The following is a 26,859-nucleotide window of genomic DNA, read 5'->3' on the forward strand; positions in this document are numbered from 1 at the left end:
TGCTTTTATTTTATTAAATATTGCAGTGCCCCTTAAATTATATCTGGTCTCTCTTTGTTTGAACAGGTACTGCATGCATTCTGGGAGAATATCGTGATATGCTTTATACATTATGAGTGCTGTGTCTAAGTTTGTTAAGTCATCCAATCTGAGTAGTCGGTTTTTAATGAAAAGAGGATTTGTTGGTGCATGATAGTCGCTATGATTGATAATTCTTATTGCTTTTTTCTCTTCCTGCCATAGAGAAAAAGCCTCCTCGTCTGAGTCTGGTTCTGCAGGTTTCTCCTCCTCTGAGCCTGGGTCTTTAAAGGCATTTCCTAATAAAGTGAATATTTCCTCTATTTTCCTCTCGTTTATCTCGCTCTTGTGGAAGATTTCAGTTTTTCTCTGCGATCATCCACAGACAGGAAGTGAACCTATTAATGTTTTCTAAAATTTAATATTTAATATTTGATCTACTGCAGGCAATCGAGTTGTCGCGCGGAAAGTCATCAGATCTGGCAACCCGGAGCCCCGCGCTGCACCGAGCGGTGGAAAAATCCGAGTCCGGTGAAGGGGGCGGGGCCTCGGGAGGCATGACGGTGGGAGGCGGGGAGCAGCGACAGAGAGGGACGGACCGGGACAGACCGGGACAGACCGGGTCTGAGTGCTCCTGCAGCCGCAGCTCGTCCCCGCCGCTCTCACAGGACCACTTCAGGACCGGCCCCTGTGTCGCACCGGACCGGACCGGACTAGTCCCGGTCCCGCTTACCGGTTAGCTGGCTCTGCCCCCCGCTACATGGCTCGTTAGCACGGGGCTAACCGTGGTCAACCGGTGGAGAGATTCAGACCGGGAATGGACAGAGCTGGCTCGGATAACCTCTCCAGAAGACACCGACGAGATTAACCCGACCTACCGCTCCTGCCCAGCCGGTAAGGACAGGTCCGGGGGGTGAGGTCCGGTCAGCGGCGGGGAGTTCACTCCTCCTAGCATAGCGCTGTTTGTTAGCTAGCGCCGGAGTGTTAATGTTGATGCTTTATGTTCACTTCACAGCCTGTTTCAGTGAAACCCTCAGATTTATTCAGTGCAAACGGTTTTATGACGTTAAGAACCTATAGAGGAAAACATTAAAGCTTTGTTAAGATGAGTTACCACTTTATTAGACTGCCTGTTTTGAAAAAGACGATCTGTCCTCTGTCCAATCTGTTTAAACTGGTGAGACTGTCCGCCGCTCGCCGAATTCATGTTTTGACGTGTTTCTGAAGCTGCTGACGGATCTTCAGCCATGACGGTAATGAAATGTCCCCCGGTAGAGGCTGGAGTGTCCCCGGTAGAGGCTGGAGTGTCCCCGGTAGACCCAGTCCCGGTAGAGGACGGAGCACGGGACACTGATGGGCTCATTAGAATTCCTGTCCTCATCCTCCTGTTAGTCCACCTCTGAGACACCAGCCCTGCTTTTAGATTGATCCTGTCCTGACCACCCACCCACACACACACACACACACACACACACAGCTTTTCATGCGCTTGACGCCTGGTTTTATTGGTGTGTAAATCTTTTACCACAGTTGTAAATTCTGACTTTTTTTTTTGTTGATTTCATGTGAAATTTGGGCTTTTGACGTGAAATCTGATGATTCCAGCTGTTAGGACCAGATGAAGCCACGTCCTCTCATTTGAATAATCTGGTTGATCTGTCCAGTGTTTTCGTCAGGACCACATATCCCACCAGCCATAACATTATAACCACTGACAGGTGAAGAGAAGGACAGTTGCTGTGTGTTTTCCATGGTACCCGTTAGGAGGAGGGGTATATTTAGCAGTGTGTGAGCATTTCATCCAAACGTGCAGCTCTTCTGTCTGTGTCCATCATAAGAAATCCAAAGAGAGGCAGTGAACCGGCGGCAGGCTTATTGATGGACGCACGGAGTGAAGGATAGCGCTCAATGTAATGATACGTCTGATCGAAAGCTGTCAGGATAGGCCAGTCACGGACAGTTTATTTCTTTTATCACATGAACATGAAAAAAAAATCCACCTCGATGGATTCCCACTGCACCAGATTGTGCTGAAAACGTACGTACTGTAGTTCACTTCATTGTTTCAACGCTACGTTGACTCTGGAAAAAGAAGCAAGTGTTATGTGGAAATATGAATCCCAAAGCTCCCAGACATCGGTGCTGATTTGTTTACAGAGACTGAGGGTCGGTTTGGGATCCGAGCTGCGGTGGTTATAATGTTACGGCTGACCGGTGTGGCTCCTCAGCAGTTTGCTGAGGTTCAATTCTGTGATTAACGAGCGGAAAACGCTGCATCCATTGATCAATTGGCCCCTCGGTCACGGCCCGGGACACACACACACGCACACACACACACACACACACACACACACACACACACACACACACACACACACACACACACACAGGTGTGGACGTGGCTTTAACCTGGCTCTCTCTCTCTCTCTCTCTCAGGTTGTTGGCGTCGCCGTCATCCCCATCATGGTGCAGAAGTACCAGTCGCCCGTGCGGGTGTACAAGCATCCCTTCGAGCTGGTGATGGCGGTGAGTGTGTTCCACCTGCGGAGGCAGCCAGCTGCCGGCGGCGTGAACATGACTGGAGATGTGGCGTTATGTAACGGTGGTGGGCGATTCAGAGGTCGGCCTCGGGAGAGACTCATTGAATTGCAGCATGTTCAGTTAGCGGCGCGGCGCTCGTCCACGTCGCGAATAAAAAAAACCCTGAAATGTGGTTTGAGCTCCGAGAGGTGAAGCTCATCCTCACACACTCGCTCACCGTCACACACTCTGAGGAGCGGCAGTTGATGTACAGCTCAGGTGAGCGCTCCAGACAGGTGAATCAGAGGTCGTCTGGTGTCACGTGGCTCTCTGAAACCACTCGCTCCCTCTTCCGTACAGAGGTCAGACATTGCTCACTGAGGCGCGGGGCCACACACACTCCACACACTCCACACACTCCACACACTCCACACACTCCATATGGGAGCACTCGGCGCTGGTCCTGTCCAGCGGCGGTCCATTGCAGGCTGGATGTACGTGTTCACGTCCTGTTTCTGCTCAAAGTGTCTCCGTCAGCAGCTCTCCTCCTCCATCCGAGCTGTGCTGAACACAACACACACACACACACACACACACACACACACACACACACACACACACACACATTAATATCCTCTTTTTCTGTGTGGCAGTGCAGCTGGGTTAAAGATCTGAACACGAGGCTGGTTTTCTGCATTGTTTCTATGATCTGTTATCAAGAAGCAGCTGAGTGCAGGCGGCTTGCTCGCTCCTGACCACACAGCTCCCTCTCTGCTTCATTATTTAACCATCAGCTGCAGCCAAACATTTTCATCAGCAGTAAATCTTCGTTGTTTAAACAGTCTGTGATTATAGATTGATACCTATTCAAACTGATCTTGGCAGGTGGATGGAAAATGAGAGTTCTGTTATTTAAAAAGGGAATAATGCTGACGCGAGCCTCTTTCCAGGTTTATTGTCTGTTGGTTTTGTTGCTTCAGTGATGATGAGCTGGTAAACAACCATAAACTGATCCGTGAAGCAGGAAGTGAAAGAAACTTCTGAGAAAGCTTCACTGTTAGACTCTAATAATAAGACAATGAAATGTGCTGTTTTTAATGTGGATATTTAACTGAAACGTGGCTGGAAGCGTCGTTTGGTTCTGACAGCGAGCGACGGGCAGGTGCTGCTTTCTTTAAATGGAAATGACTATGAGAAGGAAGCAGGAAGACTAAATCTACTTAACGCCGCCTGGATTGAGCAGCAGGCGCAGAGGAAGCTATAAATAGAGGCGCAGTGGCTCCGTCCACCTGGGTCTGTTCGGACAGTGGTGAACAGGCAGACCTGCGCGGTCCGACGGTCCCGGTCCACATCGGATCGCCCTGCAGGGCTGAAACACTGTCGTCGGTCAGTTCAGGGGGAGTTCTGGTGCATTTGCTTTCTTGTGACTTTCTCTGCAGCGTTCGCGCAGACGCTGCAGGCAGGGCTGGATGGTGCGTCACAACGCTTTCTGGCTCCTTCTGCTGAAAACCCCGTGAAGCCTCTCCCCCGCTCACTTCCTCTCCGGCAGGACCGCCGCCGCCGCTGCGGCACAGCGCGACAGTGAAAACCCCCCCAGTCCCCTCAGCACCCTGCTGCCTCCTCTCTCCGTCTGTCTCATGATGCTGCAGAGCGAGAGCAGCTCCGCTCCGCCTCCTGATTTCTCTCTGTTCTTCTGAAATATTCACAAGAACAGCTTTCTGTGCGTCGCCTCTCGCAGGATTGCGTTTGACATTTTGCTTTGAGGAATTTGGAGTCCTCTCTCCACTTGACTCCATGTTTGGTTTTTGCGTCACTTTGAAATAGCGGTTTGCTGAACTCCAGACTCTACATTCCTGCGTTAAATCCCTCGAGTCGGCGCTTCACCACCTCTGGCGAACGCACCTCGAGCTCGCCCCAGACCCGCGTGGATCCAGATGGCCCCCGGGTGTTTTGGTCCTGGGGTGCATGCTGTACCTTCTGAAGCTTGGTATTCTGGGTAATTCCTGAAGGAATTCCTTCACAGCGGCTTTACGTCTCCTCATGACTGCAGCTAATAGTTTGGACAGCTGCTTTTACAACTTCTGTGGACAACAGTTTGGTTTTCTCGTCTCACCCCTTGAGCAAGGCACTGAACCCTCAACCCTCCCCCACCTAGAGGCTACATATTGACTGAATTTTACCAATCGAACAGTGAAAAATGACTAAAATGTTCCACTCAAAGGACCTGTCTAAGTGAAAAAAGCCCATTATAGACTTGTTATTTCACCTTCACTGTTTGGATTTTAAGCTTTAAACCTCAACAAAACGTGAAACGGTGAGATGCTTCCACCGTTTCCTCATGAAATGTTCATGTTTAAATGTTAAAATTGAACACTTCAGGCGTTAACCGGTATTCCGATTACCTTTTGGCTTTGTATCTCAAATGAGCGATTTTGATGCTTTGCTGACTGTCAGATTGGGAAAATGAAGCTGAAGACGCCCGACCCCTCCTTTATTTAGAACTGCCTGTATTTCTGGACCTGTTTGGTGAACCTGCTCCATCTGGGACACACCTGCATTAATGCTGCCTTCCAGCTGCCCCGGGGCGTCCGTGAGACCGGCCCTCTTTCAGTTGGAATGCCGAAGGGAAGCCTTTGTTTTGTTTTCAGTCTTTGTGCTGCGTGACGCGTTTAGATCTCACACTGGTTCCACTGACTGTTCCTGGAGCTCCGGTCGTGTTTGCTGTATTCAGTTACTCTGTACTTCTGGATGAAATCGGCTGTGGTTCAGTGGGTAGAGAGGTTGTCTGTCAATTGTAAGGGCAAGTTCGATTCCCGATCGGTCCACATGTCCTTGAGCAAGGCACTGAACCCCACACTGCTCCCGGTGGACGGACTGAGCTCCGGGGAGCGCTGAAGCGGCTTTAGTCGGGCTGTTTTTCAAGGCACAGGATGTGTGATTGAGTTAAGGAAGTCCACAGCAGTTTATTTTTATCTGCATGAAATAAAAGGAAAGCGTCGTGCTCGGCCGCGGCCGGCGCTCGCCTCTGATGCCGCATCTCAATAACAGGAAATGTAGGCGATGCTGCTGCTGTCATTATGGCAGCGCCGCAGTCTGGGAGCCTCCGGCCCGTCCTCGGGGAGTCGCCGAGGAATGTGCTGTTGTTCCAGGCCCGCAGAGGCCGGCGCTCCAGAGCACGTCCATGGATACAGAGAGAGTCCAGGACCCTCAGGAGGGGCGAAAACAGAGGAACAGGAAGGCCGGGAGCTCCGTGCTGTCGGAGTTCACCTCCGTAACCAGTTCACACGCCGCACAGGCCTCTCCACGGAAACCTACGGGCATGGAGCTAATCCACCGGGACGCGGCGCCCGGGTCCCACCCCTGGCCCACAGAACAGGATGTCCCATGGCGGTGTAAGTCCCTGGACTTGTTGGCACCGTCAACAAAAGGGGGCGTTTCCTTCTTAGTGGCTAAACCATCTCCATCAAGGAGCGCTGCAGTCAGCCTGCTGTGGAGATTCAATATGTTCCCTCTGATGGACGAGTGGGTTTCAAGAGCATGGAGGACGGAAAATCAGCCACGAGTGTCTTTCATTAAAGTTCACATTAACAGCTTTCCTACAGATGTTCTGTTTTCTATTCTGAGTGCACAAAAGGAGGATTGAAAACTTGCCCCGGACTGTATGGGCTGCTTGTTAGTCTCGGCGTTGACTGTAAACGGCGCCGGCTCTGACGGGAGATTCTCAGAATGCCTCCGCTCGCCCACAGGGTCTGCTCATCTCGGGCCGAGTCGAAAGGTGAAAGCGTGAAACGTGCACACTTTGTTCTCACATTCCTGTGCTGGAAGCAGCTGCTCAGAGCGTGTTGGAGTCCTGTCCTCGCTGTGCTGCAGCAGCACGTTCCAACAGCACGGCGGAAGAAGAAGAACAGATATATTTAGCATAACAACAATCGATGCTGTGAGTGAAGGTGCAGTGAAAAGCGTTTTGGGAGCAGGTCTCCTGTCTGACGTCTCCATTCGGAGCGTTTCTGCCGCTGTTTGGAATCTGGGCCATCCTCCGCTCTGATCCATTGTGGAGTGTTTCTAAACTGGGTTCATCCCGGCCGCGTCGCCTGGCTCAGGGCGGAGCGCAGCGGCCCGGTCTGGGTGACGTCCTGACCCACTTCTGACCAGGTCTGGAGCATCCTGGGCTTTACTCTATTGTTTTAATCCTCCTCTGAGCGCCGTGCTCGCCGGCGACTCCTCTCACTTCGCGGTCCAACCTCCAAACACGGCAGCTTATACAATCACAGGTCTCCCACATGTTAGACTCGCTGTGTCACAGGAATTGGGTCATTTATTTACTCCAGACGGCTCTTCTTTTTTCTTCTTCTTCTTTCACGTTGACATGTTTTCACTGGAAAAAGGAGCAGGAGAAAACAGAAACAGAAACGCACATGATTCATTCTTGCTAATTATTGACAGACACCAAGCTCCTCATGGGACGGCAAGAAGGCCATCGAATGGACCCGCTCCCTTCAAGATATTCGTGACTTTTCTAATTAATCGTTGGCTTTGTGCTGAGTTTAATTGCACGTGGGCGTTTACAGCGTCCCTGCTTGCAGCTGCATGTTTGGCATTGAGGTGATCCAAACCCTGAGGCCCATTTACACGACATCTGCATGTCCAAACAGAAAGGTTGTTGAATTCTGGGTCAGTTACAAAAAAAGTTAAGCACTGCTCGTATCAGAAAATGGCTCTTTTGGAAAGCCTCTCCCTGTGTAGAGCGTCTGCCTTCCACACTGAGTTTAGAGCACTCCATGGTTAAATCATGCAGCATTATCTCTGTAATTAATCTTGATGAATGCATCATTCAGCTGGTGCATTCAGCGGCGCTGTACCCGGATGCACTTGTCTGCTCCGATTCATAAAATCCCCCTGCGCTGGTCTGAACCGGCCCGTCGCAGCTGCGCCTGCAGCGTCTGATCCTCTCACTGGCCCGGATCACGTTCGCCAAAAACAGTGAAGACTCGGGGCGTGCGTCGGGGAGAGCGGCTCCCGGCGCGGCGCGATGCTTCACACAGGCGTCAGCAGAGTGCCGCACAGCGGCGCCGGGCGCCACGTGACTCCGGCAGCCTATTGGAACATTCTGGAGCTGGATTCATTCACTGGGAGCCAGGACACTCATTCACCCTTTTCCTCTGCTGCAAGGTCGAGATGCCGCTCCGGAGCCTCCCTCCCCTCCCCCAGCTCCTCTCAGCTACACACACACACGCATAAACACACACTTCCCTCAGCCCCGCACAGGCCGATGTGTGCTCACACACTCTTACACAACGAGCCTTCGGCGGGCCGAGCACTGCGCTCACTCAGTGTGGCGGTAATGGATCGTGACTCAGATCTATGCAGCCGCTAAGTGAATGTGTCTCATACACTGTGACGGAGCTGCTCTGTATTTATAGGCTCGCTGCCGTTTCATCCCTTCATCATATACGTGGAGCGGTGAAAGCTTTCGCTTCTCTTTCAACTTGGACTTTAATGTTCAGTGAGCTGCTGCCACTTTCTTAATGTGCAGTTTCAGGCAAAAATATATCCGTTCTTTCTTCTGTTCTTGAAATGAAACCATTATTTCGGAGGTTCATAGCAGTGAATCAGCCGAGTGCAGCAGCGCAGGCGGCAGGATGACCAATGAGGGTCGGGAATCTGCTTTGCCAGCATCTCTCTTTCCTTTACTGTAAAGCTGGGTGATAATTCAGCTGCTCCGGTTTCTCGTCAGGCCGTGCCCAAGAGGATTTCTAATTCGGTGTACAGTGGTGCTAAAGTTAGCCCTCCTCCGGGGGGCGCACAGCATTTCTGACATATTTGGACCAAACATGAACTCAAAACTTTTTTTTTTTTCAGCTCATCTTCAGGTTTAGGAAGTGGTGAAATGTACACGAGTTCAACCGTCAGAGCTGTGGTGGAACCTTGACCCACTTCGCTTAGATTACAGTCATGCAGCCGTCGTACATCCGACTGTGTTGTTGCGTCGTTTCAGCCATTCATTCGCCCGGTTTTCAGGCTGCTGGTGAGTTAGTGGTCCAGATTTTGTTAACCTGCTGATCGGGTTGACTACACCACAGCGGAGTAACGACGTCCTCCAGCCGTCGTCGTTGCTCCTTCAGCAGATTCTTGTGGTGAAAAGTTGTTTTGCGAGACGACGGCACGGGGAAAACTAGAGTGAAAACTCCACAATTCATAAGGCATATCGACGTCAAAACAGGCTTTATTTATTCTAAACAGGCTTTATTCGCCACCCCACAACGAAAGAACTGCCATTTACAGTAAATAAATATTGTGCAGACATGACTGTGATTTCTATATATTTAAATGTGAATAGGTTATTGTTTCCCATCTCAGGAATATGTTTAAGTTGTGGTTTTCTGAGCGTTTCTCCTCGTTACTGTCCACAGATGGCTCTCCCCGTAGCTCTCTGCTCCCCGCTGGACGCAGTCATGCTTGCATAACCGCACTACTGTTAAGCATATTACTCAGCCCACCAAATATTTAGACCGTACGTTTATATAAGGTCTGCATACTTGGCAGATTTCCCCCTCCTCCCTCCAGCTCGGCGCTTCCAGGCCCTTCTGCCATTACAAAGGAAGGAGAGGAGTGGGCGGATGGCATGTGGCGGCCAAAGACTCTATTGTTAAATCGTTTCAATCACAGGCTTGTTCTTTCTCCTACCCCTGCATGAAGTCTACACCTTTGCTCACAAGACTCTGGACCGGACGTTTGGGGAGATTTACCATCATCCTCATGCTTTTGTTTGTGCGGCCAGATCATTTGAACGACTTATTTGCATTTAATTTTCTGCCTGCAGCAACACGGACAGCCTGAAGTCTGATGTAAAGCAAATATCCTGTAAAGTACAGAGCAAACAGAGCATTAGCACTGTTTGAACACAGCCGGCCCGTGGCTCAGGACCTATGGAGCGTCAGATGTTGGAAGGTGTGTAACTGGTTGGCCTAGTTTTAGCTGACAGGAACATGGATGCGATTAGTAGTGGCTCATATTGCATCCAGCAGTGGGTTCATCTGGATTCAGACTGAGACTGGGACTGACACTGATCTCCATCAATAACACGGACAGGTGTAATTTAATAAAGAAGGCTTTGAATTGAGTTTTCCCCGTGTGGGCAGTGAAAGCAGCTCCTTCACCGGCTCACCGACTTTGAGTTTGTTATTCAAATAGCTGATTTTATTGAGCTCTGCAGCGGCGACAGCCTGCGTCGGTGATTTAAATAAAGCCTCAAAAGGTTGACGGTGTCGACTGGAGGATTACTGCAGGTAATGCTGTTGCTGCATTATTGCTGCAAAATTAAATAATTTAAAATATTCTATCGTGCATTCTGATTCTGATATACTGCAACATAAACACGAAGTCTAAAAGACTTTACCTACTGAAACCTGAAAGTAAAGAGTGTGAAAGCCACTGCCAGCATGAAGGACTCGGTATTCTGCTGCTGACGCTCTTCAGAGGACAGTGGGTAACCGCTTCATGGATTTTATCTCCCTAAATTGTGACTTATGATACTTAATGTGAGGGAACTGAATAGTTCCACCACTGAGTTTCCACACTCCCATCTTCATTGGATCAAGTTAAAGACGCCCTGCTCCGATTCAGATCCTCCTTCCTCCTGATTTTTCCCCGTCCTTATGACTGACCCACTTTGAGTTTATAGGTCTGCTTTCTGAAATAAAACCCTCCGCAGCGTTCTGCCTGCCTGTGTGTCCTCCGGTTGTGAGGACCAGTGAAGAGCACAGATACGGACTCTGTGGCGAGGCCTCCTGATATCCAGGAGTGAGTCACTGATCTGCGGGCCTCACAGTCTTTATGTGATGACCTGATTGTCCGCCAGACAGCACGCGTGAACAAGATGACGCCGCCGGTCCCATTAATTATTGGCTAAATGAGGGATGTCTGACGAGCGCGGCGTCGGGCCTCGGCGTTTGTGACGGCGTTCCGCTCTGGCCCGAGGTAGTGGGTGGGAACGCCTAATGATTTCTGCCACCGAGCGCGGCGCGGCCCACGTCAGCCCGCCGCGACCGGTCCTCGCTCACCGCCAGGCTCTGCTGGCGTCTTACATAAAGTGCGGCGTGTTCTCGTTCCACAGTGGCCTTGTTTCTCAGTGGCATCGTCTCCTCCGAGGCGCCGCGCTGCTGTCGGTGTGTTTTGACTCCATCTCTAAGCTGTCCTCATGAAGTATGTTAATCTCAAAAGTGCCCCCGACCGAAATGTTCTCCTTTTCCCAGCCAGATGATTAAAAATAGCCGAGGTCGACCTGCGAGCGCCGTTGTCTCTGTTACACAACCGTCCTCATAATCTCCGGAGAAGTGACACTGCTGCCGAGGAACTGGAGGTCTGGTTAGCGTTGAGTCCTGCGGGCCGGCCGGGTTTACCCAAGGCGGGCCGGCTCCGGTCTCACCTTCACGTCGGGCGAGCTGAGAAAACTCGAGCATTGAGCCGTAGAATCAGAGCTTCTCAAAGCTCGGCCGGCGTGCCAGCCACAGCGGCGGCATGTTGCTCCTGGCTGCAGAGCTGACATTCACACACAGAACATGAAACCTGATACAGCTGGCAGGCTCGCTCCTGTCCAGACCAGTCTGAGCGCTGATTGAGGCTGGGTGTGGTGGTTTAATCTGTGCGGATCGTTATCCAGTAATTAAAGCGATACCGTCGTCTGATACAGTGTTCCCAGATCACTGTTTTCCTTTCATAACAACGAAATCAAAACCCAGACAAACAGCTGAGATCATGTGGACCATCAACGCATAATTCATGAAGTTCTTTATGATTTTTGAAGTGAAGTGTGTTTTGGGCCTGTTGATATCATAATGAGGATAAATAGTGGTGATAGTGAGCAGCCCTGCTCCACTGCTGCAGTGTTGGACTCAAACGTCTATAAATCATCTCCGAAGAATTAGTCTCATTAGTCTCTGGCTTTTGGTTTTTAATACAGCTGGATCAAGTTATGTCTGTCAGAACTGCACGTCTCAGAAAAGCATCAGACACTTTCTGGAAGCCAGAGTGTGTCAAACTGCTGGCTGCTTTCAGCGTCCACTGGTGTGTGTTCCTTCACGCTCGTGTTTCGATAAATCAGGAATCGCAGAGGTGAATTGTAACAGTCGCCACCTCTGACCTCCAGCTGATCAGGCAGAACAGTGAAGCTCCTCCCCCTGGACGGGGTTCAGCGTGAGCACTCGACCTGCTCTGCAGCCCAGCAGGCCGTGAGGCAGTGTGTGTTCTCACACACGTCTGTCATAGCCTGCTTTCTGGTTTACAGCTGAGTGTCAGAGGAGCTTTCATGTGGGACCAGGACCTCATTGGAAAGCTTTTACACCCCCCCCCCCCCCCCCCCACCCCCCCCCCCCCCCCCCCACCCCCCCCCCCCCCCACACACACACACACACACACACACACACACACACACACACACACACACACACACACACACACACTGTGTGTGTGTGTGTGTTGGCTTTGGGTGACTGATCCTGCCAGTGAACCAGTTGGACTGGTCCTGGTGAGAGTCCTGCTGGTTCCTGTTTGCTCTCCCAGTGCCTCACATCGTCAGGTTTCACTGCCTCATTATTTCATCTCCATCACGGCGCTCGATATCAACAGTCTGATCGTCCAATTTCAGACCTGTTCAGACCAGTGGCTGAAAATACCCTGCAACACGTGGCAGAGTTATGAATTAATGACTGTTTTTCACTTGATCTGATTGTTTAAATGTCATGGCTCGCCTGTCATTGTTGTTTTAATTATTGTGCTTGTATATAAATAATATCGACGGTTTATTGAATATCAAAGGGTCACGTTAACTTTAGCATTCATGTAATTTTGTTTTGAGGCAACAGCTGATGATTGTTTTCCAGCATTTGTTGGTAATTGATTAGTTCATTGTCCCAAAAAATCCAGTTTGCTGCTTTAACTGCAATAAATAACCAAAAGAAACCTCTTTTTAACTGTCAGTCTGAAGAAACCAGGGAATTGTAATTCAAACGGTTATTTAGGTCTTAAAACGGCCTGTTGCTGAGTTTCTTGGAGTCCTGGTCTAATGCAGTTATTCATGCACCATGAAGCCCTTTGTGGCCGGCGTGTCTCCCGGAGCGTCCCTCCCACAGCAGGCCTCGTTTTCTCTCCCTCCGCCCCTCGTCCACTGGGAGAAACGCTGTTCTGTGAAAGGAAGGCATTAAGTAACCGTGCATTGTCTCCGTATCGTCTCCCATTCGCCCCCCAGAAAGGCACATAAAGTTCGCTCCGGCTTCCAGGAAGCGTTACTCATGGCTCGGCCGGTCGAGGTGCGTCCGTCAGTGTTTCATCGCCGTGGATACGAGAGGGCGATGTCCCTCCCGTCTCTGCTGCTCTGACTTGTTCGTGGAGTCGGTGTAAATCAGAATCCCCCCAAGCAGGACATGAAATGAGCATCTGACCTCTGCCCTCATTACGGGTATCGATACAGCTCTACCTGCGCCGTGCGTCACACGATCGCCACCTGTGGTCAGGTGCTCCGTCCGGATAATCGAGGGAGGCCTGTACACATATCGACCCTGCCAGACCTCTCATCAGCTGGGGTTTCTGTTTGTTCAGTCCAGACTCGTGGGGTGCCCCTCCATTCCCCTCCATTCCTCTGACCTTCAGGAATAACCTGGCACCGCCACCTTCCTGCTTCCTGTTGTTGATACCAATACAGTCTGGCTATTTTAGGAGGCAGTTGGAAGCTGTTTGTTCAGGGTTTTGTTCCTCTCTGCGGGTTAGTCTGATGGAAAGGCTCATACAGTACGTCAGCCCATTGTCTGAATGAAAAGTGATGGTGTTTTTGGAGACACATGCCAATTGTGGCCTAGTTTGTTGACGTGCGGCTGTTTGTGACGGTCCAAACTGATGTTTGCGCGCACTGCGTTTGTGCTGACGGCGGTACAAAAAGCACAGGCCCAGAGTTCCAGAGCGCGAGGCTGAAAAACAGAGCTCAGCATTCAGTCCGGCAGCGGCCGGCGGGCAGCTCAGTAGATTTGTAGTCCGGGCGCGCGGCGGCGGCTTGCCCGGAGCTGCCGCTGCCGCTCTACATGCTAAACAGTCTCAAGGCTCTCTGTGTGGAAACAACAAGGTTGAACATTTAATAGCGACTGTGATCAGAAAGTGAGGCGCCGTCACGAGGCCCCGCTCCAGATGAGAGCCTCAAACGTTATTTCAGTTCATTTCTTGAACTTTAAGCTAATTCATTTCATGGTTTTTCATGGAAGTCAAAGAACACAGCTCCTTTGTGAGAAGCGTTCAGCTGACTGGAAGCCCACACCAGAAGCCTTGTGGGTGTCGCTCTCTCTGTCCTGCCTGTTTCCTCCCGTTATTAACCTCACTCAGCACCGAGTTGGTCCGACTCTCCATCGAAAACACCATTCAGTCTGTTCATAATGAGTATTTACTAGGGATGGGACGAGATCTCGTGTCACGAGATCTCGCGAGATCGCAATGCCGCGAGATCTCGCGAGATCGAATGCCGCGAGATTAAGTAAGTTTATATCAAGGCAAAAACTCTTTATTAACTGGAATATTGACGGAATGATACATTACAAGGCGCAAAGCCATATAAACACATGCAAACCCCTGAATATGCCCATATTCATATTTAAAAATCCGGTCGAAAAGGACATGAAATACTGTTCTGCGCATGTTCTATGTGCAAGGAATCTTGGTCTTTTGAGTCCACAAACTACTTGTGATACAATTTAATTGATACGACGTAAAGAAAATGTGCGGAAACGATCGTTCAGTTCTTCTCTTTTATTGAGAAAACGGTGCATCGCATCAATGAACATTTTACCACGTCTTACCGGCTCACACTCTTTTTACATGCAGAGAGCCTGCAGCGGCTGCGGCGCCCTTCTTCCTCTGTGGTGTCTGTGTAAAATAAGGTTGAACATGCAAACAGCGCACCTAGTGGCATGAAGTGCAAATGCAGTCATGGCGTCGTCTGTGCACCGCGGTTTGAATGGGAATAGGCGAACTAGGCAGCCGCCTCGGGCGCAGTGTAGAGCGGAGGGCAACGTGGCCGTACAAGGGGCACTCCGACCCGACACTCCATGCTCCGACGCTGCATGTGAGTACCGCGCTGCCCCCCACACCTTAGCACCAACCAACCCCCCCCCCCCCCCCCCCCCCCGGTCTCGTGTCGTCTCGATCTCGTGGACTCAATCTCGCGAGACATCTCGTCCCGTGAAATTTGTGTCTCGTCCCACCCCTAGTATTTACACACTGAACACAAGGCCCGAACATGCTCGTCATGCTACTGCTGCCTTTCTTGAAAGGAAATCATGAGAATGTCTCACGTTCATCTGCTCTGTTTCCCCAGTCAGGAAGGAGTTAGCAGTAGCCAGTGACTAGCTGTGTGGTGGTTTGTCCTTATTGATATGAGATAATTATTAAACTACGGAGAGCTGAACGTACAGCCGCTACTGAAGTGAAATGCCGTGCCTAGCTCCTTCAAGGTCCTGACTTTACTCTGATTCCAGCCGGGACAGCCTCAGCTTTCGTAGCGTAACGCAGCTGGTCGTCTCCACGACGTGGAAATGTCAGTGGTGATGTCTTCAGAGAGGAGCCGGGGTCAGATCTCTCCCTCCTTAAGACTATTATACAACACTGTGCCCTCTGTTGACCTGAGCTTACAGTTCAGGATCGAGTTTCACTCCAGCCAGTAAGAAGGAGGAAATCCCTTGTTGGTAGGATACACAACATGAGAGACTCGGGCTTCCTCGTTGTTTTGACTATATTTTGGCTGAAGTTATCTTAACCATCTGTCCTGACTCTGCTTCCTCTCAAGTCTCCAGTGGAGAGTCGCCGCTTATGCAATCACTGCCACTCAGAAGAGTGACGGTCACGGTGGAACCGGCCGCCGCCGCCGCCGCTGCTGCACGTTGTGTCACCGCCGCTCTGTTGCATAACCTCTGTCCACTGTGTTTTGCATTCATGAGCGCACATATTTTGTCCACGGCGCGTTGCTCCGGGCACGGGGCACTGAGCCCGCCTCCGCCCGTTTCCCAGACTTCACTCGTAAAAAGCAATTAAAAAGCGTTTAAATGGAGTCTGGGCCGTTCCGAAGCGAGACGCTGTGATGGCGCCGAGTTAAAGGAGCTTTGTTTGACTTCTTACTGGTTTGTAGCACAGAGTTCTGCTCTTTACCCAAACATACAGGAAGCGTTGTCCAGTGGTTTTATGTGAGCTGGCAACATGAGAACTATTGTTGTTGAAGACGTCTTCAGCTTCCTCGGTGTGTTTATGGAAACAACGACCAGCCATCTCTCTTTTTATAAACTATTTCCAAATGCTGGAAATCTCCTCGGTCTTCATACTGAGTCTGAGCGCCGGAGAAACCGAACGGCTCAAATCACTTCTTTAACATCTGAAGGGCAAAGAATACAAAGTGTTGTGACTCTGTGTTTAAGAAGCCTGAATGATCCATAAAGGCTTCATCTGTCGGGCATCAGGAGGACAGTGGAGCCGCTGAAAGCTCTCCTCTCTTCTTCACTCTCCAGTCACTCACAAATGCTTCTCCAGATTGTAACCCTCCGCTCATGCCCCCCTCTCTCATGCTCCTCTCAGGCTTACGAGCGCCGCTTCCCCACGTGCCACCTCATCCCCATGTTCGTGGCGAGCGACGTGGTGGACGAGGAGACCAGCGAGGACGGCGCCACGCACAAGATCGAGCGCCGCTGCGCCCTGGACGTGGACGCTCCGCGGCTGCTGAAGAGAGTGAGTCCTGTGGCGGCGGCGGCGGTTTCCCCACAGGTCAGCGGCAGCGGCGCGTTAACGGCGGCGTGTCTGTGTTCCAGATCGCGGGCGTGGACTACGTCTACTTCATCCAGAGGAACACGCTGAACCGGAAGGAGCGGACGCTGCACATCGAGTCCCACAACGAGACCTTCTCCAACAGGGTCATCATCCACGAGACCTGCTGCTACTCGGTGAGTCCCGCTCCTCCCGACACCCGACGCTCCTACGCGGCGGTTCCACGTCTGTCCACTAGGGGCTGCACGGTTTTCATCAGGCTGGACTGCAGCGTTGCACTGAGAGCTGTTTACCTGGATGTTAGTGAAGTAAACTTCAGACACGGCAGCGTTTACAAAGCAGCTCATTTAAAAACAAACCTTCCAGTAGACCAGGGAATCAACTTGGTTCTTTTTTTACAATCGGTAAAATTAGCAGCGTGACATAATAACATGAGTTGATATAGTTCATCAGATGAAGGCTCAGCCGTTCATACAGATATCTCCACTCTCCTCTCCTCAGTGGTTTCCACAGATTGTGTCGTGTTCAGTCGTGTTCAGTCTGTTGTTGAGCTCCTGTACGGCGCTGCCTCCCGCAGAGCGAGCTGTGTTCAGACCAGCGTCCGGCATGTTGCAGGTTCCTCCAGCTCCGCTCTGCCTCTGAATTATTCAGCGCTCCACCTTCTGGCTGAACGCTCACAAACACAAACCTGGAACCGGCCCACGCTCCCGTCCCTCCCCCCTCCTCCCCGCTACGCTAATTCCTCAACTCTGACTCCAGATCTGTCCGTTCACCAGAGGATGTGCTCCAGTTAATGAGGTCAAGCACGTCGCATTAGCCTCCCACCAACTAAGGCGCTAATTTTAGGCGCGCGGCCACGCGGCGGTTCTCACTGAGTGCCTCGGCACGCTGCGCTAAAAGTAACCAGGACGGACAGCTTCGGTTCAGGAAGCTAACCAACCTGGGATCATTTGGAGTGTGGCGATGAAGCTCTCCATGTGTTGATGCTTGACTGAAAAAGACCAACCCTGCACTCCGCCCTCGTTTTGTAGCACACCGCTGCGTTGATACTCTCACAGCAGAACTTGTGCAGCAGCTTGAGCTGCAGTTGGAGCGTTTATTTGTAGCAGCACGACGTTCTTCAGTAGGCAGGGATGAAAATATAACCCCGTCCGTCAGCTCCGCTCAGCGGGTAACTGTGACTCCGCTGCTTCGCTGGTTTCCACCTCCAGCAGCAGGTTTAAAGGATTCTGAACAGTTTCAGAACAGCCTGGAGTTTCCGGGGTTAGGCTGAGCCTGCTGCTCTATGCGCTGTCATCTGCTGCTGCAGACACGTTGAGATCACTCTGAACCTATGCAGCCTCTTAAAGGAAAAGAGAGAGCGAGAGTTTGACGGCTCTTTTGGAGCACATGAACCCTGAGGACAAAATGTTCAGAGCGTGGTATGTCCCGCCCCCGACCGGAGCCCCGACGAGGGCTCTGCGCTCCTCACTGGTTATAATGTTACGGCTGATCGCTGCGGCGTCTCGGCTCCACATGACGCCGCCGCCGCCGCACGTAAAGACACACGCCGCTGCTTCCTTCCAGTGTAAAGCACAGGTTGAGACGCTGCAGCAGTTTGAGGAGAGGAAGAGACGAGGGAGAAGTGAAAACATGAAGGAAGGAATCTTCTGCTCTCGCAGATTAGCTGATGTAAGATAAACTAAAGCAAACCAGCTTTCAGCGCTGAGCACGAAATGTTCAGTGTCTGCCTGATACTCATCACCGCTGTGGTGATTTACGGTGTGGAGGAGACGTACCTGAGTCAGTCTGAGGTCTGGCGACCCTCGGCGACCCTCCGTCCTCCATCTGGATTGCTCACTCCGCCTCTCTGCAGGAGTGTGTGATGCTGTCTGCTGTTTGTCGTTTCTTCACGGCGAGCGGCCCATGTGTGAAATCCACCGACAGGCTGACACACACTCCCACTCAGCGTGAAAACACCGCTCTGCGTGCGTCACCGTGCAGCCAAGCTGGGTGTGAGGTTACCATGGCAACCTGCTTATCTGGCTTCTGCATATGTGTACAGTGAAATAATGCCGTGTGTGTGTGTGTGTGTGTGTGTGTGACTGCAGGTCCACCCGGACAATGAGGACTGGACGTGCTTTGAGCAGACCGCCAGTCTGGACATCAAGTCTTTCTTTGGCTTCGAGAGCACGGTGGAGAAGATCGCCATGAAGCAGTACGCCAGCAGCATCAAGAAGGTGCGACAGGCTCCGCCCGTCAAGCCGTCGCACGTTCCACTTTCCCAACGTGCACAAACCAGCGTTCACGGCGTCACGCAGCCGCCGCTGAGTGGATTATGCAGAAATTAGATTAATCTGGCAGATGAACCTTGATGTTGGTGGAGGGCGGGTCCACTCACTTCACGCTGTAATTGCATGAATGAGCTTGAATAATGCGTGCGAGGGAACGGCGGTCTTCTGAACGGTGACTCATCTCCCTCATTCACTGCAGCCTGTTCTTCTTTCCACTGTTTTCTATTACCCGACGCTTCAGACTGGATGAATATGGATGTGTGTGATGTTCCCCGGGGAGCGGCTGTGTTCTCACTCTGGTGTCCCTCACAGGGAAAAGAGATCATCGAGTTCTACCTGAAGGAGCTGGAGGACGAAGGCATCACCCACGTCCCCCGCTGGAGTCCCTCCGCCCTCCCCCAGCTGCTCCCCAGGCCCAGCAGCCTCTCCGCCAGCGCGCCCGCCCTCCCCAAACCCGCCGCCGCGCCCGCCGCCTCCGTCCCGCCGGCCGCCGACGCCAGGGACGGCGCCGCGCACGACGCCAAGCAGGACGGCGGCGCGCTGCCGGCGGACGGCCAATCGGAAACCTCGGCCGGCACACCTGATGGTCAGCGCTGCTCGGACGAGACTCCCCTGATGGAAGACGAGCGACAGCCTGAGTTTGAGCTCTGTGTTGCAGACAAGCTGGATGCAGACTACATCAAGCGCTACCTGGGCGACCTGACGCCGCTGCAGGAGAGCTGCCTGATCCGCCTGCGCCAGTGGCTGCAGGAGACGCACAAGGGGAAGGTGAGGACTCCCAGCAGGCAGAGGGCGCTGTGAAAACTGTCTCTACACTTTGGCAATGATGGCGATAACATGCTCCTCTGCCCCGTTCTCTGTGGAGATCCCTAAAGACGAGCACATCCTGCGCTTCCTGCGAGCGCGGGACTTCAACATGGACCGGGCGCGGGAGATCCTGTGCCAGTCCCTGACCTGGAGGAAGCAGCACCAGGTGGACTACCTGCTGGAGACCTGGACCTCCCCTCAGGTGCTGCAGGACTTCTACACGGGCGGCTGGCACCACCACGACAGAGGTGGGTGTGTTGACTGAAGGAAGCTTCACGTGCTGGCCACACACACACACACACACACACACACACACACACACACACACACACACACACACACACACACACACACACACGTACGTGTGTTTGCTCAGTGTTATTTGTTGGAGCTGCTCATTGACTTAACGCCGCTTGTCGCCTGGAGGCAGCAGAGCGTCTCGGGAGCATCACGGGTTTAGTTTCCAGGACAAATTTGACTTGGGTTTTTCACCTCAGAGCGTGTTTATCCTCTTCCTGTTTGCTCGGGACCGGCGTCGAGCGCGCCCGGGAGCGTTTCCGGGGCGCGCTCGGCCACGTGACGGCCCGTCCTCCGAACGCCGAGGTGGTCTGATGGGTGATTTGTTTTGTCTTTGTCCCAGACGGCCGTCCTCTCTACATCCTGAGGCTGGGACAGATGGACACCAAGGGGCTGGTCCGCGCTCTGGGAGAGGAGTCTCTGCTCAGACACGTACGTAACCCGAGCGCCGGCCGGCTTCGGCCCGCCTCGGCCCGCTTCAGGGTTTATGGGTCAGGCTGGATTACTGCTGAGGGAATTACTGTCCAGCTGATTACCAGCAGGATGTAAACAGAGCACGGCATGCTAGAGGAGTCCGTCTATTTATAAAGACCGGGTGTGAAGCGAGACATTAGAGCTTTCTGGAGGAGCCGGGCTCAGTGTGTCTGCTCAGCAGGAAGTCTTCAACACTCCGCTGTGTTGATGTCGATTGTAATTTCAGGTGCTGTCCATCAACGAGGAGGGTCTGAGGCGCTGCGAGGAGAACACCAAGGTGTTCGGCCGGCCCATCAGGTACCTGCTCCCGTAAAGAGATGAAGACAAAACAAAAAGCATGCGATGATCCGTCCGAAGCGTCACATTACTCAGATGAATGCAGGATTGGTTTCCCTCCTGTGAGCAGCCTCCTTCTTGGGAAACTGTTGAGTAACTTCCGCATTCCTTCCTGTTTCTCCTGAACCAGCGTCACAGAAAACACGAACCACTTCTCATTTCACACATGCAGAAAGGTTTTTTTTTTTTTTTTTTACTTCTTATGTAAGATTTTCAGAATGGGTGAAAATCATCACAGTGCTTTTAATTTGAAAAAAAACAGAAAATACTTTCAAAACATGGACTCAGAATCTGATGAATTCCAAAACAAGCACACCCACTTTGCAGCGTGCCCGTGCACGCAGCGCTGCAGTTGTTTTCCAGAGTGTCCCGTAACAGCATGATGAAACTCTTTAAGACTTCCACAGACGTCATGTTGATGTTGGTGACGTCTGTCCTCACGCTGCCCCCCCCCGACCCCCCAACCCCCCCGTGTAGCTGCTGGACCTGCCTGGTGGATCTGGAGGGGCTGAACATGCGTCACCTGTGGCGGCCCGGGGTCAAGGCGCTGCTGAGGATCATCGAGGTGGTGGAGGCCAACTACCCCGAGACCCTGGGCCGGCTGCTGATCCTGAGAGCGCCCAGGGTCTTCCCAGTGCTCTGGACCCTGGTGAGCAGCTCACACTCTGACATGAAGCCCCCGGGTTCCTGAAAGGCGAGACCGGCTCCTCACAGCATCCACCTCTCTGCCCTGCCGCCCTCAGGTGAGCCCGTTCATCGACGAGAACACCCGGAAGAAGTTCCTCATCTACGCAGGCAACGACTACCAGGGTCCGGGGGGGCTGCTGGACTACATCGACAAGGAGATCATCCCCGACTTCCTGGGAGGGGAGTGCATGGTGAGTTTTGAGCACACGCCCACATTGCGTCGGCTCGCCGCCGCCGCCGCCGCTGACCCACATTCCGCTCTGCGTGTCTGTGCACGCCGCAGTGCGAGGTGCCCGAGGGCGGCCTGGTGCCCAAGTCCATGTACCGCACGGCCGAGGAGCTGGAGAACGAGGACGTCCGCCTGTGGACCGAGACCATCTACCAGAGCGCCAGCATCTTCAAGGGAGCGCCCCACGAGGTGAGCCCCCACCCAACAGGGTGGAGGGAAATGAATGTAGGGCAGCTCACAGCGCCGTGGAGAGTTCTGCCACCTGCTGGTGGAAACGCCTCACTGCACCTTGTGTAACAGCCTGCCTGCAGGTTGCTCGAGCTCTAGAACAGGGACAGACGCACTTCTATAAAGCTGATGTTGTGAAGCGGAGCTGAGAGCCTCCTCTGAACCTCCTCCAGCTGCTCATCCAGATCATCGACGCCTCCTCCGTCATCACCTGGGACTTCGACGTGTGCAAAGGCGACGTGGTTTTCAACATCTACCACTCCAAGCGAGCCCCCCAGCCGCCCCGCAAAGACCCCCTGGGGACCCACGGCATCGCCTCGCCCGGGGGCAACAACGTCCAGCTCATCGACAAGTCCTGGACCCTGGGCCAGGACTACAGCATGGTGGAGTCGCCGCTCACCTGCAAGGAGGGCGAGAGCGTCCAGGTGAGAGTCCCGGGCCGCGGTGGGGGGGGCGGGGCTTCAAGGCTCCTTTTGCTGAGACGCAGCTGCAGAGACTGAGGGTGACGGCGCCCCGTCCGCGGGTCTGTCCTCTCCGCAGGGCTCTCACATCACGCGCTGGCCGGGGTTCTACATCCTGCAGTGGAAGTTCCACAGCATGCCGGCCTGCTCGGCCACCAACCTGCCCCGGGTGGACGACGTGCTGGCCACGCTGCAGGTCTCCTCCCACAAGTGCAAAGTCATGTACTACACCGAGGTGCTGGGCTCCGAGGACTTCAGGTAGGCCACGAGCCGGGGACCCGGACGGACGTTTGGCGTCCAGGTCCTGTGAACATGTCCTCTTCTTCTTCAAGTTGTTGTAGCTTCAGTTTCCACTCATTCTTCACTGCTGCCCTCTTTCTACATCCTCCCTCTTAGAGCCGTGTGTGACCCGAGATGTTTGAAACCTGGAGAAGTGGCCTCGTGGGTTTTCAGAGTGTGGGAGGACGACCCCCCCCCATGTTTCTGTTACGATCTGAAAAGAACAGTTTGAAAACTTTCATATTTGCCCCGTCTTGGTGTAGAACTGTAGCGGTGCCTTCAGTCCACCAGAGGGCGCTGCTCTTCGGGAACACAGCCTCCCACACTCTGAAAACCTGCTGAGGTCTCAGTCGTTCTCCTTCTAGATGAGGACGCATCGCTCCTTCAACACCTTGTTAATCCATCTTTTTCTGTCCGATCCTCCTCCTCCTCCTCCTCCTCCTGTGAAGAACGGCTTGCTGTGATGTGCAGAGTCTGTAAGTGGCTCGCTGTTTGTTTGCCCCCCCCGGGTGTTTGTTTGCCCCCTCCCTCCTTTACCCTGGGCTCGCCGTCATGCTGCTTCTGGCTGCTTCTGCCTCCTAAAGCTTTAAACTTAAAGGTTGTGGCTCGGCAGAACGCCGCCGCTCTGCTCTCGGGACGCCGTCGCTTCGATCAGGATCCGTCGGAGCGGAGCGCGCCGCTCCGGGACACCTGCCTGCTTGCATGACTAACAGTTATCTGGATCGTCCACCAGGCGGCGCTGACTGGAAACACGTCTCCCTGTTTGAAGTTCAACACAAATCCCCGGTTGTGTTTGTGTTTCTGCTCACTCTGCTCTCACTGCACTCGCTGCCTTCTGGCTCGGCGGGTTCCAGCCTGAGGTCCGGGGCCTCTGCGGTGCAGGGTCAGAGGTCACGGGGAGTTGAGACCTGGAAAACAGAGGGAGCTGCTTGCTGTTTGAGCCAGTCAGAGATCAGAGCGGGTCCACAGCCTTTTGATCTCCGTCTGAGGGTTGAAGGAACCACTGACAGTTTCCTAATCCACCGTCTGAGGTCGATTTGTCAACAACATCCTCAAAGCAATCCCAGTGAAGTTCAGATTCATCCAGAAAAGAGTCCTCAGGCTTTTATTGTCAGATCAAGAGTACATGTGACATTAAAAGAATATTTCAAATTAACAGCAGCTGCAGGTTGAGAAGCGCTGAGCCTCCACAGCCTCACTCTAACCCCACAATTATTTCACCTTCTCTAATAAGGCCATGAAAAAGATTCATTGTCAACAAGTTTCATCCCGCTAACTGAAAGAGGGAAACTTGCGACTCAAAAATGATGCTTTCTGAGGGGCGCTGGGATCAGAAACATCAGAGTGAGGTTTAACTCTGCTCAGCATGTCTCTCCAAGCTGTGCTCCATGCTACAGAGCTTCAGGCTCACACACCAGGCATGCTACATGCTAAACATGATTAAACTCTGACTGATTCGCTCACTAACAGCTCGGCCTACAGTCTGCAGCGCAGTGTGTAGATAGACTCTACACACTGGAGGACTGTTGAAGGTGAAGTAGCTTTAACACGGAGGCTGTTTGAGGTTTGTGGCGCTGCTCAGCCCTCCTACATTGTTTCCGTATGAAGTATAAATTAGACTTGGTGGCCTTTGATCAGCACTCACCTGGGTGTCACACCTGAGAGAGTGCTGTTGGTGCATCACCGAGTTTTGAAGCCAGGATGCTGTCAGAGTCCCGTCAGGTGTGATGTGGCTGCATGGTTCTGCACCCTGAGCTCCGGCCGTGCACACACTGCACCGAGCTGCGGGGGGTCTGCTGCTCACTCACATGCTCTCTCTATCTCCCTCTCTCTCTCCAGGGGTTCGATGACGAGTTTGGAGTCGAGCCACAGCGGTTTCTCTCAGCTCAGCGCCGCCACCACGTCCTCCAACCAGTCCCAGTCCAGCTCCATGATCTCCAGGTAGAGCAGGGCCCCCTGCTCCACCCTGCTCCACCCTGCTCCACCCTCCAGAGCGCTCATCGTCCACACCCAGGCCCCGTCTCCGTCTCCATCTCTGGACTCTGTGGACCCCATGACAGGAAACTGAAACTGAACCATATAAAGGGCTGATTCTTTGCACAAAGGTGGTCTGTCTTGGTGCCTGGCGCTTCTGCCGGGCCGCAGCTCGAACCAGACGATTCACGCCGAATGTTTGCATCGCGTCTCGCTCCGGGCGGAGAGGCGACGAGCGCCGCCTCCGAGGCACCACCAGCCCAAAACCAAGCAATACTCTCCACCCGGAGCGGCCGCACCACAGGACGACACTGGAGGCACTGTTACACACACACACACACACACACACACACACACACACACACACACACACACACTGATCCAGGACATTTGTGCTGTTTGTCAATCAGATGTGGGCGGAGCCAAAGTCGTAAGTAGGTCAAATATCACCTGCAGACAGTTTAAACAGTTCCCATTCATTCCAGACACACACTGTAAACCGCCACACACACACACACACACACACACACACACACACACACACACAAGGGCTCTTGTCACCTCTCGTCGCGCCACTTCAAGCTTTTGTCGGGGTCTGACTGACGTTGGTCAGAAGCAATAACAGCAGTTTGACTTTGTACTGTGTGAACTCTCTCTAGACGCCGTGGAGGTGTGTGGGGGCATCAGGGGCATGGGGCTGGGGGGGTCAGGGGTCAGGGCAGGTGAGCTGGGTCTGCTCAGGACATTTGAGGCACTTGAAGCATTTTTTTTCCCCTCATCTCCAGAGAGGAAGTCGGAGCCGGACGTTCTCCTGGACACCCAGAGAGGAGGTTCCTGTTTGGTCTGATTCTCTCACTAGTTGTGAGGAACATGCATTTGAGGGATGAGCTGTTGGACTGGTTTATTTAAGTGAAGTGAGGAGCGCCAGCCCGCTCGTCTGGCGGAACGTCTGCACAGGCAGAACATGCAGACTCCCACCAGGGGCTGTGACACATCCCGCACTCCGCCGCTCATCCCACAAATGCCTGTTCAGTCCGAGGGAGCCACCAGTGAGAGGAGAGCCGAGCAGAACTGCGTACTGTTTGTGTTTCCGTTCCTCCACAGGGTCCGGTTTCTCCCGTCTGCACAAAGGAACTCCGGCCGCGCCGCCGATGAAATGCCTGAGTTTGGCCGCTTGTGGCGTAACTGGGCGGAACTGCCATGTTTAGTTTTTATTCCTCAGCGAGGTAGACTGGAGTGCATTATGGGTGAATGTTACGTCGCGGGTTTGTTACCGGGGGGTTGACGCATCAGATATTTAAGATTTAGCCATTTTAAGAGCCATGTGTCAATAAAAAAAAAAAACATTTTAGCCTTTTGTACACATCACTTAGAGACGTGTTGGCTTTGTTTGTTTTCTGCTGTTTTTCCGGGTCACCGCTGTCACACATCGCAAACAACATTTCAACATGCAGCATTTATACAAAAAAATAAAATAAAAATCCAGTTGATTTGGTTAATGAGCGTCCGGGACTGAGACCATCACTATTGCCAAGAGTCTTTGGATGCTGTTGCCATGGTAACTGAGTGCAGCTGATAGCAAAAAAAAAAAAAATTAATAAAATGGAATAAAAGGAGTGAAGGCAGGAGCCGACTCACCGTCTGGTTTTGATACAGTAAACTGCAGGTTTTTAACTCCCTCACGGTTCCCTGTGGCATCGACACGTCGCTAACTGCAATAACATGAACTGCTTTACGGAGAAAAACACTGTGTGTGAGTGTGTGTGTGTGTGAGAGAGGCAGTGAGTGTGTGTCAGAATGAAACGAGTAAAGGAAGCTATGCCTGTAAAATGTGCATCCAGCCTCCGTCACCTTCTGGAGCATGAACCAGATCAGCGTCACTCCTCCTCCGCTGTTTCTCACACTCCTTCATGCTCAATCTCTCATGTTTGGAAAACACTCAACGAGAAGCAGGCGGATCTGTGTGTGTGTGTGTGTGTGTGTGTGTGTGTGTGTGTGTGTGTGAGAGAGAGAGAGATCTGCCTCTCGAGGGCTATAACTGTTACCGTCATCTGTCTGCGACATATCTTTACCTCCATGTGAGAAACTATGTACAAAGTTCATGTCTGAGTTATTAATGAGAGTATGGCGCCTTTACTTCTTTTTTCTGAAAACATTAAACTTGAATTATGAGAAACTCCTGGTGTTTGTGTTCTCTGCACACCACATGATCGAGACTGGAAGTGAAACGATGTGCTCGCTGTTCTGTCCTAACGCTTCTCCACTCATACACACTCACACACACACTGTTGTTAGGCTCATCCATCAGAATCAGAAGCATTTTTGTGGATTGCAGCAGGAGAAAAACCACAGGAATGTTGGTGTTGATACCTATAATTTAATTTGAACAGAATAATTTGACGATATGTGGCGTAATATGAACACTGAAGTGTGAGTGACAGTTGTAGGACGATGCAAAATGTTTTTCCAACCTGCAAAAATCCTACTTCAA

At 52.4% G+C, this 26,859-nt stretch overlaps 1 protein-coding gene across 2 annotated transcripts; it reads left to right on the forward strand.

The window, feature by feature from the left end:
* Positions 1-623: 623 nt before the first annotated feature.
* On the forward strand, positions 624-26,035 carry si:dkey-237i9.1 (SEC14-like protein 1). Of its 2 annotated transcripts, XM_030093858.1 has the most exons (17): positions 624-912; positions 2,455-2,544; positions 16,138-16,287; positions 16,368-16,499; positions 18,414-18,542; positions 18,909-19,182; positions 19,255-19,364; positions 19,462-19,651; positions 20,044-20,132; positions 20,401-20,471; positions 20,988-21,159; positions 21,254-21,388; positions 21,481-21,615; positions 21,828-22,079; positions 22,195-22,373; positions 22,844-22,870; positions 24,234-26,035. In XM_030093858.1, exons 2-17 carry the CDS (start codon positions 2,482-2,484, stop codon positions 24,337-24,339), a joined length of 2,214 nt encoding a protein of 737 aa, XP_029949718.1. In that variant the 5' UTR covers positions 624-912; positions 2,455-2,481; the 3' UTR covers positions 24,340-26,035. The 2 variants fall into 2 exon arrangements, with proteins under 2 accessions (XP_029949718.1, XP_029949719.1); XM_030093859.1 differs by lacking the exon at positions 22,844-22,870 and having other exon boundaries at positions 625-912.
* Positions 26,036-26,859: the final 824 nt, after the last annotated feature.

The sequence above is a fragment of the Salarias fasciatus genome, chromosome 6 (genome assembly GCF_902148845.1).
Source record: "Salarias fasciatus chromosome 6, fSalaFa1.1, whole genome shotgun sequence".
NCBI classification, from domain to species: domain Eukaryota; kingdom Metazoa; phylum Chordata; class Actinopteri; order Blenniiformes; family Blenniidae; genus Salarias; species Salarias fasciatus.